Genomic DNA, 17,857 nt, shown 5'->3' on the forward strand with positions numbered 1-17,857 from the left:
TTGAGGGGACATTTTCTTTTTCTTTGTCAACATAGTGTTCTTATGCAGTCTGCAGCAGTGTTGAGACTTGGGGATTTATTTTTACAAAATCAGAGAGAATTCAGTAATTTTGTAAAAAGAAGGCTTTAGCCCTGAATCCCTGATACATAAATGTATAGTTTATGATTCTATGACATTAAAGGGCTTAGAGATTAAGTCAGGAGACTTGGTTCAATGATGCTAAGACAATGGGCAGTTACCCACAAAGAGGAGCAACCCTGTTTCCAAAATGAGGTGAACTAAAGCAAAGTTTTTCAAGACTTTATTTTTAATAGTAAGACATTTTGTATCAAGAACAACTATTCACACATACTCACATTCATAAACAACTGTAACTAAAGCTTCACAAAACAATACCTACTGAAATTGTAACAAAAGCACTGGTATTCTATTCTTTGAATCCTCTTTGTTTGTTGACCATGACCCAGTAGTTACCTCATGTCCCCCTAAAGAGCTGCATCGGGATGTGGAAAGCTCTAGAGTGCTTCACGCAGGATGACCTGTGGAATGAGCACCTGCTATTCTCTGGTTTATAAGTCAGGAGGTTGAGAGAAAATGAACTTTCTTTGAACAAGCCATCTACAATTTCTTTCATTTCCAAACTCACAAAGACAGATTAAGTTGAAAAATCTAAGGCAGTACTTAGAAACGTTCATCTTCAAATTTGTTGAAATGAATAAATGGAAAACTATAAAACCTAAGGTAAGTTGCAGAATCTCCTTAGTTAAATTTACTTACAGATAGTGGATAGGAACCAATAGGTATTTACTTCATGACTGTTTGAAATGATAAATTAAGCCTATGTTTTTCAGATTAAAAATTGGAATGATCTCATACTTTCTATTAAACCAGAGAAATAATGGCAAAGAAAAAATAAAAAAGCCGAAAACCCTAGTTTCTCTTTTTTTTTTTTTAATTCTTTCTCTTTTAGGGGAGACTGAGCCCTGCTCTAGCCGGGGAATCCGAAAGGAAAAAGGTTCTTTTTCATACAGAAGAGGATGCCTAGCTTTATATAATACATTGGACAGATAGTGTCATGATCTGTGGGCTTCGGCTTCAGCTGCCAATAAAAAAAAAAAAAAAAAAAAAATCCATTCATTTAGATTAAGTCACCACTCTCAGGGGAAATGAGGGCCTGTAGGAGAAGAAGTGGTCTCTAAGCATTTAAAAAAAAAAAAAAAAGACTGAATTAATTGGAGCCATTTGAAAGAGCCAGATAGCTAAATATAAGTGTACTGAGACTTGAGACTTGGGAAAAAAAAAAAAAAAAGAAACAGGCAGAGAACATAAGGAAAAGAATCCAGAACAGACACTCACTCAGGTAGCTTCCCAGGTGCCTAGTGAATGAGCAGGTACCAGGATGGGAGGAGAACGTGAAAGTGGAGTAGGAGTTTACGGAAGAGGCCCAATGCCATTTAATAAAAAGGCAAAGCTGCTAAAATGTGATCCCAGTGAGTCTTAACAATAGAGTAGCTTTAAAATTGATTTACTTCTATTCCACAAATCAATCCAGAACAAGTAGGCAGGCTGCTGTGTTCCACATGGTCATTCAGAAATCCAAGTCTTATCCATTTTCTTTTTCCATCATCATCTGGGTTATTTTTCTTATCTCTGTAAGGAATGTTTTCAAAAGAAGTTCCTTTAAATAGAATTTATTCCAGTTCAGGGGAGGAGGTCAAGAGCATCAAAGAACAAATGCCCAATGTTTTAAGTCCTAGGAGTGGAAGAGGCATGTATCACAGGTATCATTTAACATTCAAATTCTATTTAAATGAAACTTCTTTAGAAATATCATCAATTGTTAGATCATATAAAATCTAACAATATCATCTATACTTAAAATGTTCTTACATATAAGAAAAATTAGTTTGGGTTCTTTATGTGTAAAACAATATACAACCCATACAAAATTTTCAGGTAAGCATGAATAATTTAGAGTTGAATTTTAATTTGTTAGAGGGTATTTCTAAGGAATTTTCCTTTAAATAGAATTTGAATGTTAAATGAGTACCTGGGAGTAATGGAGTGGTGGTAGTACCTGTAGTACCTGGGAATAATGGAGAATCACTGTTGGTTAACAGCCAGCAGCTCCTGCTACAGTCACTTCTTAGCCAGTTCCAGCTTATTAAACATTTCTGTGTCTACTATCCAAAAGAAGACTGTGTGGTGCCCATCCTTGGAATAAAAAAAAAAATATATTGTCTAAACTCTTCCCCCAAAAGATAATCTGTAGCAGAATCTACAAACAGATCTGAACCTGAGACTACAGTGATTACGTATAAAGCATTATTAATGGTGCAAATTTTACTTGAACATTTCTCATCAGGCCACTGACAAAACTACAAAGCATTTTGAAAAATAACCTCTCATTTTAATTTGAATCCAATTTTTCTAGTAGCTCAGAAGGCTTTACATGGCTAATATAAAATTTCTGGGACTAAGGCCATAAGTTAAAACTGAATGTCTTTAATTAGTTCCACGTTTTTAATCTAACTTCTAATATAAATCTTGTTCCTTGAATTTGATATATAGAATAATAGACAAAGTATGATAGATAAGCAATAAGCTTTAAAAACAGAACAGAAATCAGGCTAAGTGTTAAGATCTAATAATATCATCTACACTCAACATGTTCTTACATATAAGAAAAATTAGATTCTTTATATGTAAAACAATATACAACCCATACAAAATTTTATGGTAAGTATGAATAATCTAGAGTTGAATTTTAATTTCTTAGAGGGTATTTCTAAGGAAGTTTCCTTTAAATAGAATTTGAATGCTAAATGATGTATCACTTTTTAGTAAGTGGAAAGAAAACTGGAATTCAAAAACCCAGAAGCTGGAAGGCATCTTAGACTCTGTCTAATCAAGAGGTATTTCTTTGTCCACTTGAATTTGTGATATTCTTTAAGAATTGGTCCTTTCTAATATTTTAAAGTGTGCTATCATTTATATTGATTAAAAAACCCCTCTCTAATTCCAATATCTAACATGATAGTGATATAGATACTGGTGTCAGCAGAGGGCCTAGATAGAGTCTCAAGTAGGTTTGAATGCATAGAACTTTAAAATCAAGCTTTATATAAATGCAATTTATTTAGTTTTGACAATGTTTGATGAATTCAGTCTCATCTTCAGGTTTAAATGAAATGGAACATGTCAATAAGGTTTTATTTTTTGTTTGTTTGTTTTTGGCACTAGGGATTGAACCCAGGGGACTTAACCAATGAGCCACATCCCATCCCTTTTTTATATTTTATTTAGAGACAGGGTATTACTAAGTTGCTTCGGTCTCAGTAAGTTGTTGAGGCTGCTTTAAACTCATGATCCTCCTGCTTCAGCCTCCTGAGCTACTGGGATTATAGGTGTGCCCCATTGTGCCCAGAGCCAAACGAGACCAACTCATGTTTTAATATTTTAGTGCAGGTGACAGAAAAGAAAGTATAAAACTATCTGACAAAAATGAGCATATGATGAAAAGAAAGCAGGTGCCTTAGCCTGATCAGAGAGGTTGTCTATAAGAAGTGGCATGTGCAGGGAATAAAGAGAAAATAATGTGAAAATCTAAAGAAACAAAATTTCTGGACAAAAAAAATGAAAAGTGCTGAGAGCACAAGGTTTAAAAAAAAAAGGAAAAAGAAAAGAAAAGCTTGGTAGTTTGGAGGAACAGAAAGAAACCAGACCTAGAACAAAGCAAATAAGGCATGAGTTGTGGTTGCAAAAATCCACAGAGCCTGTTCCTCATAATAAAGGGGATGGAAGTTATGCTAAATGAAATGGCAAGACATTGGAAGGGCTTGGGTATGGAAGTAACCTAACTTGACTTATGCTTTCAAATGGTTCATCTCAGCAGCTGTGTGGAGGACTGAACAAGAATGAAAGGGGACAAGAATGAAAGCATCAGTAAAATTGGTTTTGCAGAAATTTAATTTCATGACTGAAGCCATACCAAAGTAGTGAAAGCAGTAGATTCCTTCATTTTGCAAGTCTATAGGCACTGTGAGTTGCTTCTCAGAAGCCTTTCCCTCTTTCCTTCTATCATTGTTCCAATATTATCTGGTGCCTCAGCTCCACCAGATAAGGTTCTGCTCCAATTGCATCCTGACTCCCCTTTCTCTTTTTACCCATTCCCCTGCTTGGCATTCCATATAGCTCAGCATGTCCTGATTGTCCAAAAATATGTCTCAGAGAAAGCCAGCTGGGGATACTTTTGCAAAGGTTTTCTTTTTCTGATGATAGGAGGGGAGTCATTCTGTCTATCTCACCGCTAAACCAAAAGCTTGACCAATTTGGAAAAAGCTACCTTCTCCCACAAGTGAAAAAAGCAGACATTCCCCCAAATGTACTCTGTGGACAAACAAATTTGAGAAGTGCTGTGATAAATAGAGTGCAGCACTTTTATTTTCAGAAATTTTCAAATATTAATGTGATCTATGGATGTCCAAGAGAGAACCCAGATACCTAAATTTTTCCAAACTTATATGACCACAGAACTCCCACTTGCAAAATAATAATAACCTGGTTCACAGAACTATCCTCTTCAGAACACCATATGGTAACACTGGACAAAGGAATGGTTTTATAGAATCAAATAATATTCTTCAAAATCATGGTGCATCAGTGATGTGCTTAGAGAGTTCACAGCAGGCTGCCAACATCTAAAGATTTAGGTGATAAAGCTTTCTGTGATGAAAAAAGATCAACTACTTGGGAGAATCCACCAAAGTAAACGTTTGATGTTAAGATTAGAATTATCAGAAATCTTATTCATTATCAAGAATTAGAGGGCTTTTAAAAATCAAAGTCCTAGTAAAGATACAGCTAGAAAATTGCTTCCTGTATTTTCCCCTTTTATTATTAATTAAACTCATTATGAACTTGAGTTACTATGGAAGCTGCTACCCTCTCCTCCTGTCACCTCCTTTTCTCCTTCTCTCCTTCTTCTTCTTTTTCTCCTCAGCCTTCTCCTTCTGGAAGGAAGGAAGGAATAAAAGAAGGAAGGAAGGAAAGAAACAGATAAAAGTCTTCTACAAATAGTTTAGTTTGGTGGTATTAAGAAAAAAGAAGCATTTAATTTAATTTAAAAGTGTGAAACACACTAGAAATTTTACCACGACAATATCCAGACTGAGAGACATGATTTCCAACAATTCATTGATTCCGGTAGTAAAAGATGGCATACTGTGAAATTTTATCTCATCATAAAAAAAAGATTAATATGGCTTATAACTAAATGTCAAAATAGATTTTCATTACATAGTCTAATTTAATTTCTTAACCACAGAAAAGAATGATTTATACTTAGCTGCTCAGTTCAGATTTTTTTTTTCTGGCATTTCTGACAATAGGCTTTATACTTTACTAGGGTAACTGTCTAATGAAACTCAACTAAGAGTGCTGTCTTAAAACTGTACTCTTCAAGTGTGATCCATAGCCTATCAGGTAGGGCATCACCTAGGCACCTGTCAGAAATGCAAAATCACGGCCCCCACCCCAGACCTACTCAGAGTTTGCATTTCAATAAGATCTCCAAATGGTTCATATACATGGTAAAGTTTGAGAAACACTTAGAAGACATCCTCTAGGTGTTTTGCTGTCACTGAGGACTGTTTTGACTCTACCTGGTGGTACCCAGTGGGTTTTCCTAAGAACCTATTCCTGAAATTTCAGCTCACCCCCTTTTACTCAGAACCCACTTAAAATTTATGATCTACAACTAACTAAAAATACTGTTTAGAGTGCAATGCTTGTGTTCTATTTTTTGTGCAAATCTTATATACAAATATTAATAGATAACTAATTCCACAATTTATCTACTTTTTAATCACTTTAAAAGGACACCAGCTTACAAAGCATGTTGTGTGTGCGTGGGTTTGTGTGTGTTTAATAGTCACTCTACATCCTAGTTGACAGCAAAGCTGCCTTGGCTCCAAGTCTGTTTTGCCAATTAACAAAAATGCAAAAAAAGCCATGTCTTTGTCCAGTGGGGTTCTCAAGAACAAGATCCCCACTTTATTAGAAGATTTTAGTTCATCCCTTTGAAATGTTTCTACTATATATTTGAATCAAGTTTCTCAAAAATCCCCAAGTATGTCCAAAACTCACCATGCTCTCAGTGCTCTCAAACATATCAATAGATCACATGGGTGTTGGAAGCGCACTTAAAATTTCCAGACCTTCTGATCTTCTCAGAGATGGACCTTTCCATCCCTTACCTAAAATGTAAGCAACACAATCACATGCTGATTACTCATCCCAGCACCATGACACAGGGACAGTGGCACCAGGAAGATTGAGAGTCTGATTATAGGGGCTGTCATGTTCTGTTCAAATACCACCATCTGCTTGGCTGTCCTCATTCTTTCCCTATTGAGCCTACGACTTGACCTTCCCATGTCTTGCTGACTCTGTTGCTTCCCTGCCTTATCAAATACTCCTTAATATGGGTATCATCTCAATTAACAACAAGATACCTACGTCCATCACCTCCTCTAAAGAATCATCTTTTCCAAAATTCAGAGTCTGAGTAGCAGGAATTTTGGGCAGTGAAACTGTTCATAGTCAGGTGTCATCTAAGGATGAAGCAAGAAGGATCTAAGAAATGACTGAAGCTGGTAGAGAGGGGATTGGTGAGAGGGCTTGGTATTTGGTAGTAATAGGAGAAGAAGAGGAGACATGCTGGTCTTATCTGCTGGCAGAAAAGGGTGAATAAGGAAATGGGGAAAGCAGCTATATGGAGAAATAATCCTTATGGAGAGGAGACTTCCTTTCCCAGGACTTATTTTTGGTTTTAATGTTGGTCCGGAGAATAAGCCTGTGAGATCTGAGAGAGCCCTCCTTCCGGCCCCTCTCTTGGACAGAGCAGACAGGGTCATTGCCAAGACTCATATTTCTTGCTCATTTTCCCTACACACTTTAGGCCTTACATAGCTTATATCCTCAAAGAACCCCTAATTACTAAATTCCTACTATGCTTAGCCTATTAATCACATATTGCATGCAGTCATTTTCTTATTCTGACTCTACTCTTAGTTTTCAGAGACTTTTCCTTGGTTCTCTTACCTCTAATGAGTTTTTCTTGTATCAAATTATGGGTGGCTTTTCCTCTGTCTGAGCCAAACTTTGGTGTCCTTCCAGATTCTCCAGATTCTTTCCCTGGTCCTCTCAATTCTCCTTCCACATGTTTTCTCCCATCCACCTAAATGTTAGTGGAGCTACCAAAATAATATCTTTAGCACATGCCTCCCTCCTGAGTTCTCAGACAGTAAATACTATTGTTTCTGGAACATATGCACATGGATGCCTCCTGGAAAATTCAAACTCAAGCCTATCAACCCCACCTATCTTTCCGTGGATATCTGCTCCTCTTCTTTACAGTTTTTCAATTAAAGGTGTTACTAAATTGCCACCCATAATTTAATGCAAGAAATACATGATCCATGCCAAATGTATACACTTTTCTAAATGTACCATGAGATTTCATGCCCTTTAGTGCTCCACCATGTCTGCTTACCTGTTAAGCACCTATTCATGCTCAAAGATCCAACTTAAGTTTCTCCCCTTGGATAAAACTTTTGGCTCCCATAACTGACCACTGCTTTCTTTATTCCTACATGGAATGTTGTATTTTTTTTAAATGTAACTTTTGTTCATTTTACATGAACTTCATGTATATATGCAGTGATTTCCTTGAGTGTAGGATCCTGTATAGTTTGCATTTATAGCTTGAAGCATGGTGCCCAGGAAAGGATGGGTGTCAGTGGGTAATCACTGAGAGAAAGAATGAACATACAGGCATGGATAAATTCAAAGAAAATGGAACTTAACTGTACTTTACTTGCTGAAGCCTAGAATGTGTTTATGGAGACAAAGCAGTTTAGAAATAAAATACCTCTGGTAGACTGGACAGCACTCACAGCACAGGCAAATGGGAGGATATCAGAGCCATTCTTGTTACAATGGGGGATCCTCCAAGTGACAGATCAGTCCTGAGGTTTCAGGCACTGATAAGTGGTCTGGGAGGTTCCAGAAGAAGAGAGGCCAGATTTTATCTGTTAAAAGGCATCTAAGTTACAAATACAGAAGGACATAAAATACCAAGGCTTACCCTCAGAGAAGTGTTTCTTCAGTTCAATTCCCATACAGGACACCTTTTGATGTCGTTTACAAGTCAGACTATCATCTCACTTCAAACAATATTCTCGGCTTCTTAACTGAGTTCTTTCATGGAAAATAAGGCATTCCTCTTCTTTGGAGTCAAAACACATTTGGGATTTCTGTCTGTGAAAGATTATCAAATAGGGTTATGAAATCTGGGAGGGTTTTTTTTTTTTTTTTTTTTTTTGCTAAAGACAGTTCTGAGGGCTTAAAAAATGCCTGCTCCTTTTGATAGTCTGGTTTAGAAAAGCAGTCCGGACAGTGGGAAAAGTTTAGTCCTGCCCCATCCTCATTCTGCTGTATGGCTTTTATTTTGTATACCATTTAGGGAACTTAAAGTTGCAAAAATGCAAAACTACCCATTGGCACTATCTATTGTCAATACCATCATGGATCTCATAACAAATATTCATTTCATTTAAGCCACCAAAATTTAATTTGATTCCATGAATTTTTTTTTCTATGGAGCTATGAAAACCCTTTTTACCCATTCTTTAAACTATTAACAAGCTGGAAACAAATTGGATTTCATAAAGATTTATGGGCACTTCCAAAATCACTTAACAGTCAAAAGCCATGCAGTAACTTTTTCCATTTAAATAAAATGTGAGGCTTATAAAAATGACAGTTGTGAAAGAGTTGTGAAATTAGATTCAGATGGTTCCCACCCAGACCTTGCTTATCTACTGTAGAGATCATGGCCCTGCTGCTAGTCCATGTCTGTAGGCCCTAAGAAATTACTTGAGGTTGCTGAAGCCTTAGAGCATAGCCATTATAATATTAGCTTATGGACATTCAATTATATTTTACTATAACCCACTTATAATTATTGCTATAATATAGAAAAGGTAATTATGTCTCAAGTGTGAATAACCTGAACATCATCCTGAATAAGTGTGGAAATAGATTTATTTTCTACTTATACTTGAATATGGGTAGGTCAGGTATTCAGGAATTATTTTTAATAAAAGTCTCCTTATTAAAACCAAACTGACATGGATCTAGAAAGCCATTCTGTCTAATTTTGTTTCTCTAGAAATACTGGTTTCTAAAACCAACCCAATAGACAAAAATGATGAAGTTTTTAATTCCTAAGAATTCTTTAATTTATAACAGAAACACTGTGACTCTGAAATAAGCTAAGATAGGAATTAAACAAGTAGGTTCTGTCAATATTTGAAGGCCAGATTTCTTAAGAGTAACGATGGATGATTACTCAATGGACCCTTACTTGGATGTCTTCAGAGCTAAGCTCTTTCTTTCTACAACTACAGATAGATTAAACCTGAGCTATATTGGAATGAGAGAATGAAAAAATAGAAAGTGTAAATTCAGATTAGACATTGAATCTTACTTACTTTTATAACTTATTCATGTTTTAATATTCTCCCCCAAAGAAATCTCTACATCTTTAAGACACCAAAGCCATTCATACTTGATCTCTTCTTACAGCAATTGCCTGGGAACATTGGGCCTGCTCCTGTTTGGTTGGTTTCCTGAGCCTTAGTTTCGTCTTCTCCCTGCCCCACTCCCCCTCCTTATTTCTACTCTTTGGTTGGACTGACTTATCTTGGTTTCTTTAATGCAAATTTGAGAAAGGTCTAGGCTCTTCCTATTTTGGCACCATTTCTGTTCTCAGAGACCTGAGGCCTGGCACCCACGTGATGGCTTTCCCTCTAGAGGGGCCAATTCAGTCTCTTCATAAGGCATTGTGAGAGAGTCAGGAATATGGTTACTGGTCTTGAGCAAGCCAGTTAACATTTTGGAAGTCTTTGTGTCATCTCTAAATGAAATGAAAAATTCTACTTTACTCAATACTTTTAAGTATCAATGAAGTTAGTGTATATAAACACATAATCTGAAATTTACATAAGGAACTAGGAATAAGCCTTGGTAAGATTGCATTATCTGCTGTTTGCCTGGTGTATATTTTGGGTAGCAGAGTATTGATTGCAATTTTTAGTTGAGATGATGATACTTTAAAACAGGTATCTCAATACTACATACTGGCAATAAAAGCAGCATCTAAAATTGACTGTGCTCACAGGGAAATATAAACAGCATATGATTTATATGTCTATTTTAAAAATAAACTTCTGATAATAATTTTACATCTCTTTTCACTGAAGAATCAGTGATAATTTTTACTCTGCTGAAATTGTTGCTAGCATGGTCAATGTTGTTTCATATCTGTCTTCCTGAACTCGTTCCTGTACAGCCTTTTCCTCCATGTGCCAGTTTGTACTTGAATTACATTAATAGTGCCTGGGGTGGTACTTCCTTTTATTAATATAGTTAATCAGAAATACGTAGACTCTGTAATCTTATAATTTATAGAGTCACTTAAAGCTCAATTCTCATTAAAAGGTGCCACTATTCTCCAATTACACTACAGTGTAATCTTTAGTCAATTCTATATAGCTTTAGGAATGTAGAGCTTCTTATAGATTCTCCCAGTCTGCCATCAGTTTTGACTCTTTTGTCTCTTGAGTTTTGTAGTGCTGATATTATTGATCACTTATTGATAAGAACAACAACTTCCAGAACAAGCCTAAAATTAAAGTTCATACATTGTTACATGCAAAGTAGAGGTCTCAGGAAACAGTGTAACATGGTGAAATTTGAATGCCATGGACAGTGAGCAGAGAGGAGACAGGTGGTTGCTGACAAATGGTTCAGGCATGAAGAACAGTTTCAAGGCCTATACTCAGGTAGAAGGACAGGGAAAATGGAAGATTTAATATAATACAATGGAAAAAAATCCTGACATGATATTGTGTAAGTGACATAGAGAAACTAAGTATGATTGGCATTTTTAGGCCAGATGACTGGGATAGTGTTAGCACAATGAAACAAAACAAAAACCAACCAAAAGGAGTTCCAATTGATGAGATCACTTACTGATAAGAACAATTTCCAGGTTAATCCTAAAATGAAAATCATGTCCCCACTTTTTTTTTTAAAATGCTCTTAACTATCATCATGCATTTGGTGTCTGTTCCTTTTGCATCTCTTATCTCAAGCTTGATTTTTTATTTTTTTAGAGAGAACTTTTTTAATGTTTATTTTTCAGTTTTCGGTGGACACAACATCTTTTTTTAATTTTATGTGGTGCTGAGGATCGAACCCAGCGCCCCGCGCATGCCAGGCAAGCGCGTTACTGCTTGAGCCACATCCCCATCCCTCAAGCTTTATTGTTAATAACTTTGTATCTACTTCAAATAGCTTAGTAAAATAGCTTTTTGAAATTGTAAAGATCAAGATCTATGCAATAGCAATTTGTTTTTTTTTTGTTTGTTTGTTTGTTTGTTTTTTTTTTTTTTGTCATTTACCAGAAAGCCACACAATGTGCAAATATATAAGGAAAGGAATCCTAGGAAAGGTGATTGTGAGTCACCAGGAAAGAGTTTTGTCCAACAGTTCTGGGAAGCTAAGTTAAACTTTTCTATTTTGCACATACTTAACTAAGCCAGCACATGAGATGGATGGTTGGGAGAGATACACAGCTGATTACAGACATTGATGTAGACATTTGGACATTGGCTTTCCAGATTCATTTCTTTCTACTCACAATTGCATCATTTCACTTTTTTGAGTAGATTATCAATGAATTGAGTGCCCTTCATCTGTTTATTTTATTTTATTTTTTTATGTGTTGCTTCTTGATTCCTATGTCAGACTGTGAAAGAGCAGGATTCTCCTACTTTCTGTGGAAACCAACAATAATTGGGAAATGGATATAACTTTACTGACAATTTAAGTGAACCCTTCATTTTAATAACAAAGAAATCCAGATCTCTGGAATCTCTTTTTACTTTCTAAAACTGGTTTTAAGCAAGCTTGCAGATATTTATGTAAATCATGAAAGGAGTAAGAAATATCACTAACAATCTATAAGGATGATTTTTATATTATTTTGGTGTTGAATTAGTGTTATCAACCTTTTGGTTAATGATAAAAAGATATCTCTAAAATTATTTTTTTCTAGTCTTGTCCACAATTATAATAAATTCCTTATGAGCAACACACAGTTTTAAAAATAAAGGTTTTTGTTTACTTTCTGTAAACAGAGGAAATTTACTTTACAGGGTTAATATACAATACAACTGTTATAAACAAAGCTGATTTACGATGTGCACCAAAAATAGAACATTCAAGCTTTCTGCTCTTCCAATGCATAGTTATGGGACAAAGCTGATATTGCTTTTTGCCTTTATAATAATATTCATTATATTTTACTAATCCAAATTATAAGTATCTTTTCAAAGCTTCTGCTTGATCTGAAATAGTTTAGGGAACTGCAGTGCATTAAATTATTTCTTTTATTTCCCACTATTGTCCTTACAAAGTGGCATATCCTCATTTTGCTGTTTACATTCTTCCTTTCAACTGCTGATATTTTGGTCTCCCCTGTTCTGTTATCTCTTATCTGGTCCAGAAAGAGTAACCTCATTCTTCCAGTCTGGCATAGAGAAAAAAGAATAGGGGGTGGGAGTGAAGAAACAAAGATTTAGGATTAAGCTAAATTTATTTTCTGAAAATACCACTATATATTGTAAAATTTGTGCTATATTCACAAAATATTTTGCAAGTAGCTTTGAAATGGTTTTCTAGTTTCAAATTTGTATGTGTTGCTTCTCTGGTTAGAATGCCAGCTATTCAAAAACAAGATCATGTTTTTTACCCTTTTTGTGTCTTCAAAGTGCATGGGACATCTACACATAAATGCTTGTGTGATATCACTTTATCCACAATCAACCAAATTTATACCTTTTATACCATATTCTTTTCCAAACTGCCCAGGAACGCTGTTTTGTTTAAAGATGGGGTCTTGAGTACATAAGACCTGAGATAAAAACTTGTATAGCATGTTTGCATGGATTCTAACCTCTGATAAAAGAGAATGATGTTGTAACCCTGTGTCTCCTGAACCTTTGAGATGGTGCAAGAAGCAGTTGTTAAATCACTCCAGTGCATAAATTCAATCTTCCAGGTCAGATTACTTATGAGATACAATGTTGTCACATAATAACTGTGTGCTCTGAGACTAGAATGGCTTTATACAAAGTCCTTCATACATTGTAACAAGAGGAACAATTGTTTTTGCTTCTGAACTGAAGCATGAAATAGATTAGGTTTAAAAAGTTATAAAATATCAATAGCTTCTAGAGTTTTGAAAAGACTGGTAAAAAATGAAATTTATCAACATTGTCCTTATACTGCAGAAAAATTGCCCTAAACACCCCAACCAGAAGAATACTCTTCATGTGTTGAATTTCTCTTGTGCACATCCTCCATGGCATTTGACACTTACATATTGGTGTAGATAGAGGTGATTTCTTGATTAAGGAAAGTAGGCTGTGTTTGGGGTGTGTAGAAAATTATTTTGAGGTCAAGTCTGAAGAGTGTTAAGTCCCAGGCAAGAAATTCAAGTTTAACTGGTTGAGTTGAATTTGGGGAGGAGCCATTCAGAGCCTCAGAGGAAGGAACTAATGTATGGATAGTTGCAGTGTAGGGAAAATATCTGCTTGTATATGTCAATGTACTGGAAAATGACAAAAATTAAGATTTGGAAATATTTATTATTTATCACTGGGTTATCTTACTGAAATGCACATCTAAAGAAGACAAAGATGCCAACTCTTTTTATCATGTTATGTACAGCATCTGTCACTAAATGTGTTGAATGAGTTAATAAATACAAACAAATAAGAATAGTGTCTAATAGTATCATCAGGATAAAAGAACTGGAGGTTCTTATTTCTAGTTGGGAACTTTATTTCTGAGCAATGGGATCTCCTAATTGTTCTAGTTTGGATTCTCTAAGAGCAGACCTTAAGATAAGACTTAGATCAGATAGCTTATCGTGCACACCTTTAAAGTTTGGATTAGAGGAAGGCAGAGAAAAATAATAAATTTTTGTGAATCTCTAATTGCTTTCCATAGTATTTTAAAGATAAATAGCAAAGAAAAAGCTAAAAACATTACTTGCTAGATATCTACATGAATGTTCCACCAGTATCTCAGACATTTCTAGAACCCAGCTAGCATTACCCAAGTACACTCTCCAGTCCTCTACCCTGCACTTTCTTCTATTCCAAGTCTTCCTTTTGGTTATTTTGTTTTTATTTCCTGTTGTTCTGGGTTTTGTCTTGTTTTATTGCTTAAGATTTTGGTGAAGAAGGAGGAAAAAAAAAAGAAAAGAGGTGGGAGCTCAGATCTGCATCTTTGGCTTTACAGGTGTCTGGAGGGTGTGGGAGTGGTTTTAATATCCTTGTTTCCCAAGCCTTAATTGCAGGTTCTGTGACTGCAAAATAAAGACTTACACAATACAGAATAATTACAATGTTATCTAGATATAGTACTGGGTTAAAATCAGCAAGTATGTTTACTCAGAAACAAAATAAAACAAAGCACACTGTACTACTGCACAAAGAGAGCAGGACCAGTGGCTTTCTGGAAGCCACTTCATTTTAATAGTAGATTCACCACATACCATTATTAGCCTTTCCTTTGTTGCAAATAATAAGAGAAAGTTAATATTCCTCTTGTGGGGTTTTTTTTTAAGAGTAAAAATAATTGGGTTGGGTCTGGCCAGAATATCCTAATACTTCACAAACATCTCAAACTCTGCATATCTAAAGTTGAATCCAACAGTGTCCCCCCAACAGTGTGTATGCATACACATCTTGAGGTTTTTATTCCAATATGGTTTTTTCTTCTTGAATGGTAGCACCACACACTTACTTTCCAAATCCAAACCTTTGGCTTCTTCCTGACTTCTTCATCTCAACCTCATACTCATTAATCAATGATGCTACCAAGTTCTATTGATTTCTCTCAGATACCTCTTGAATCTGTTTTTCCCCCCTCTGTCCTTCCAGCTACTTCAGTTTAAGCCACCTCTGCCCTGATTCATTGCTCTAGAAGTCTTCAAAATCAAGCATGTTAAGCAAGTGCTCATGCTGCACACCCAGCCTTTTTTGTAATTGCTGCTGTTGTTTTTAATTTGTAGACAGGATCTCCTTAAATTGTCCAAGTGGGCCTCCTATTCAGTCTTGCTTTCAAATGTCTGAAATTCAAAGCTGACTAAGACAAATCCTTCCACAGCTTCCTCTCAGCCCCACCACAGAGGTTAAAGTTCCTAACCTGCCTTGTGGAGTTCAACAAGTGTACCTGAACCCTAGTCAGTCTCACAGAACTAAACTTGTGTGGGGGCAGCTAAATGCTCCAGCCAGCAAACTCTCCTCAGTTGCTCTGCCTGGCCAGACTGGAGCCCTCCCTTGTCCTCCTAACAAAACCTGACTCAAGCCTCTTTGTCCTTCAACTCTCTCTGCAAGCGTCCTTAACACATCTGAACTTTCTCTGGCTAGTAAAAGTTTGCCTATGTTTGACTGAAAATCTTAAAGGAAACAGGAAAGTCCTACCCTGTTCATGTGGGAATCCTGAGGGTCCAGCAAAGTGTCCAATGAAATATACTGAATCAGCCAGCAGGTGATTTACTTGTGTGTCTGCCATCACAACTTAAGATGTGCTATTTCAGTATAGTTTTACTTGCAGACAAACCCTTTGACGAAGCCTCTTCTTTCTTCATTTGCTTTTTTTTTTTTCATGTAGCAACAGTGAATGACGGGACCTGCCCCTCCTGCAAATATCAGCCTAAGTAACCACCTATGTCTGTCTCTGGTTGGTCGGGCAGGCAACTCAAGGCACATCTGGATTGCGTTAGGATGAGAATTCTCATCCCATACAGGTGTGTTGTTTTATGGGTCTACAGCGGATTCTCGGAGGTTCATTATGACCTTGACCTCACACTAGGTCTACACCCCTAATGGCTTGTGTGTTTCTTGGCAACTGCATGGTTGTGAAGAGATCATGGAGAAGCAGGGGGTGGAATCTGTTAAAGTGAGGCTATTCACAGCGGTTCCTCAACCCAGCCTCTCAATTGGGGTCAGCAACGGCACGAGCTGCTGCTGCTATTTAGATTGAAGCTGCTGCTTCGCCTGCTCACTCAAACGGGGATTAAAAGGAAGTGTGGGGAGGAAGGAAGTGGGCATCAAAGGGTGCAGGGCTGTGAGTTTTGAAGAGACAAGCCATAACGTCTTTGCCGCCATAGAGTTCCCCAGTCCCCCTCAGGGAGTTCTTTTTTGTTATTATTTTGCTTTGAATTTATAGCCCATTGGGTAATTTCTCGGGTGGTGGTGGTGGGGGGGGGGTGGCGATACAGCACTGAACTATCAAAGAAAGATCTGCGGGTTCCTGGTTGTAGTCCCAGGCTCCGGGTTTGAGGCTGGCCGCGGAGGCTGAGAGTTCACAATAGGGGCGTGCACCGGTCGGAGCCACTTGGCGCCGCACGCAGGTCCCAACCACTGTTAAATTGAGAAGCCCTGTGTCACCTCCAGGTCCCTCTTTGCAAAGCCTCAGGAGGCCCCCGGCCATCCCGCGCTTTGTGGGCTGGAAGGCCCAGGCCAGGACGCGCGTCCTGCGTAGCCAAGGTCCCCCAGCGCCCCCTACAGCTGCACGTGGGGGGAGACAGAGCCAGACCCTGCGCCTCCACACCACGCCCAGGACCCCACCCAGAGGCCTGCGCCCCAGGACCGCTCAAGCACCCGCACCTCCAGGCCTCAGAAACCGGGCGTGGGGCCCGGAGGGCGCGCGGCATCCCACGGCGCCCTTGATCACCCCGCCTGTGGCTGGCCAACTCCCTCTCCCTCCCTCTGTGTGGCTGTCCCTCCTTCCCTCTCGCCTGCCGGCTCCGGACACGCTGTGCTTCATCTCTTGGGGCGCTCTTCGCTTGGGCCAACCGTCGCATCCAGTGCAACTTCGGTGAAGTGGCCGTTTGGTGTTGAATGTTCCCCACCGAGAGCGCATGGCTGCGGAAGCGAGGCGCGGACCCGGTCCCCGAGGGGCCGCCGTCGGGGAAGCGGTGATGCTATTGCTGTGCCTGGGGGTCCGGACCGGCCACCCCTACAACGTAGACACTGAGAGCGCCTTGCTTTACCAGGGACCCCCCGGCACGCTGTTCGGCTACTCAGTGGTGCTGCACAGTCACGGGGCGAACCGCTGGTGAGTGGAGTAGGAAGGATTCCAGCGCCCTCAGCATCTAAGAGTGGCAAGAGAAAGGGGGCACCCCGGGAGAGTCTGTCCAGTTCCCCAGTTCAAACTTTCCTCCCTTCTGGAGTAGGCAAGAAGCGAGCGCGGCTCCCGCCAGCTTGCTGGAGATCTGCCGGGGAAAACTTATCTTGGGGTGGCAGCGCCCGTGGTGGCGTTGTGGTTCCAGGCCCTGAAGCCGCGGGTCGGGGGGTGTCTGGCCCCTTGAGCTGGGTGGTGGGCGGAGGAGGCGGGGAAACTGCCCCACTATGTACTGCACCGCCGCTGAAAGCTGGAGTTGGGTAGGTAGCCCCGCTCATGTCTCAGCGCACGTGCACGGTTCTCACTTTAGGCTCGTCGTGGGGGCGCCCACTGCCAACTGGCTTGCCAATTCGTCTGTGGTCAAACCCGGGGCGATTTACAGATGCAAGATCGGAAAGAATCCAAACCGGACTTGCGAACAGCTCCAGCTGGGTGAGTTGGGTCTGGGACTAGGAGTTAGTGACCTCTTTCCCTTATAGACCCCACTGTAGGGCAAATCCTGGCCGAAGTGGAGATGCCCATTACT

General features: G+C 38.6%; 1 protein-coding gene and 1 long non-coding RNA gene across 5 annotated transcripts in view; one reads left to right on the forward strand and one right to left on the reverse strand.

Annotated features, from left to right (window-relative positions):
- Positions 1-1,509: 1,509 nt before the first annotated feature.
- LOC124094488 (uncharacterized) lies at positions 1,510-16,536 on the reverse strand. Of its 4 annotated transcripts, none has more exons than XR_006852261.2 (5): positions 15,627-16,536; positions 8,150-8,322; positions 6,148-6,257; positions 2,087-2,214; positions 1,510-1,650 (listed from the first exon to the last, which is right to left on the reverse strand). It is a non-coding gene; the product is annotated as an uncharacterized LOC124094488 (long non-coding RNA). The 4 variants fall into 4 exon arrangements; XR_006852257.2 differs by having other exon boundaries at positions 12,545-16,536; XR_006852258.2 differs by having other exon boundaries at positions 2,078-2,214; positions 12,545-16,536.
- Positions 16,537-17,068: 532 nt separating this feature from the next.
- The window catches only part of Itga4 (integrin subunit alpha 4), an 84,243-nt gene continuing 83,454 nt past the window's right edge, over positions 17,069-17,857 (forward strand). The window contains exons 1-2 of the mRNA XM_046447237.2: positions 17,069-17,265; positions 17,642-17,763. Coding sequence (XP_046303193.1) covers positions 17,069-17,265; positions 17,642-17,763 — 319 coding nt within the window. The remainder of the gene's footprint in view (positions 17,266-17,641; positions 17,764-17,857) is intronic.

The sequence above is a fragment of the Marmota monax genome, unplaced genomic scaffold (genome assembly GCF_021218885.2).
Source record: "Marmota monax isolate L192 unplaced genomic scaffold, Marmota_monax_Labrador192_F-V1.1 WCK01_AAM20220418_F8-fsc00007, whole genome shotgun sequence".
Classification (NCBI taxonomy): Eukaryota; Metazoa; Chordata; class Mammalia; order Rodentia; family Sciuridae; genus Marmota; species Marmota monax.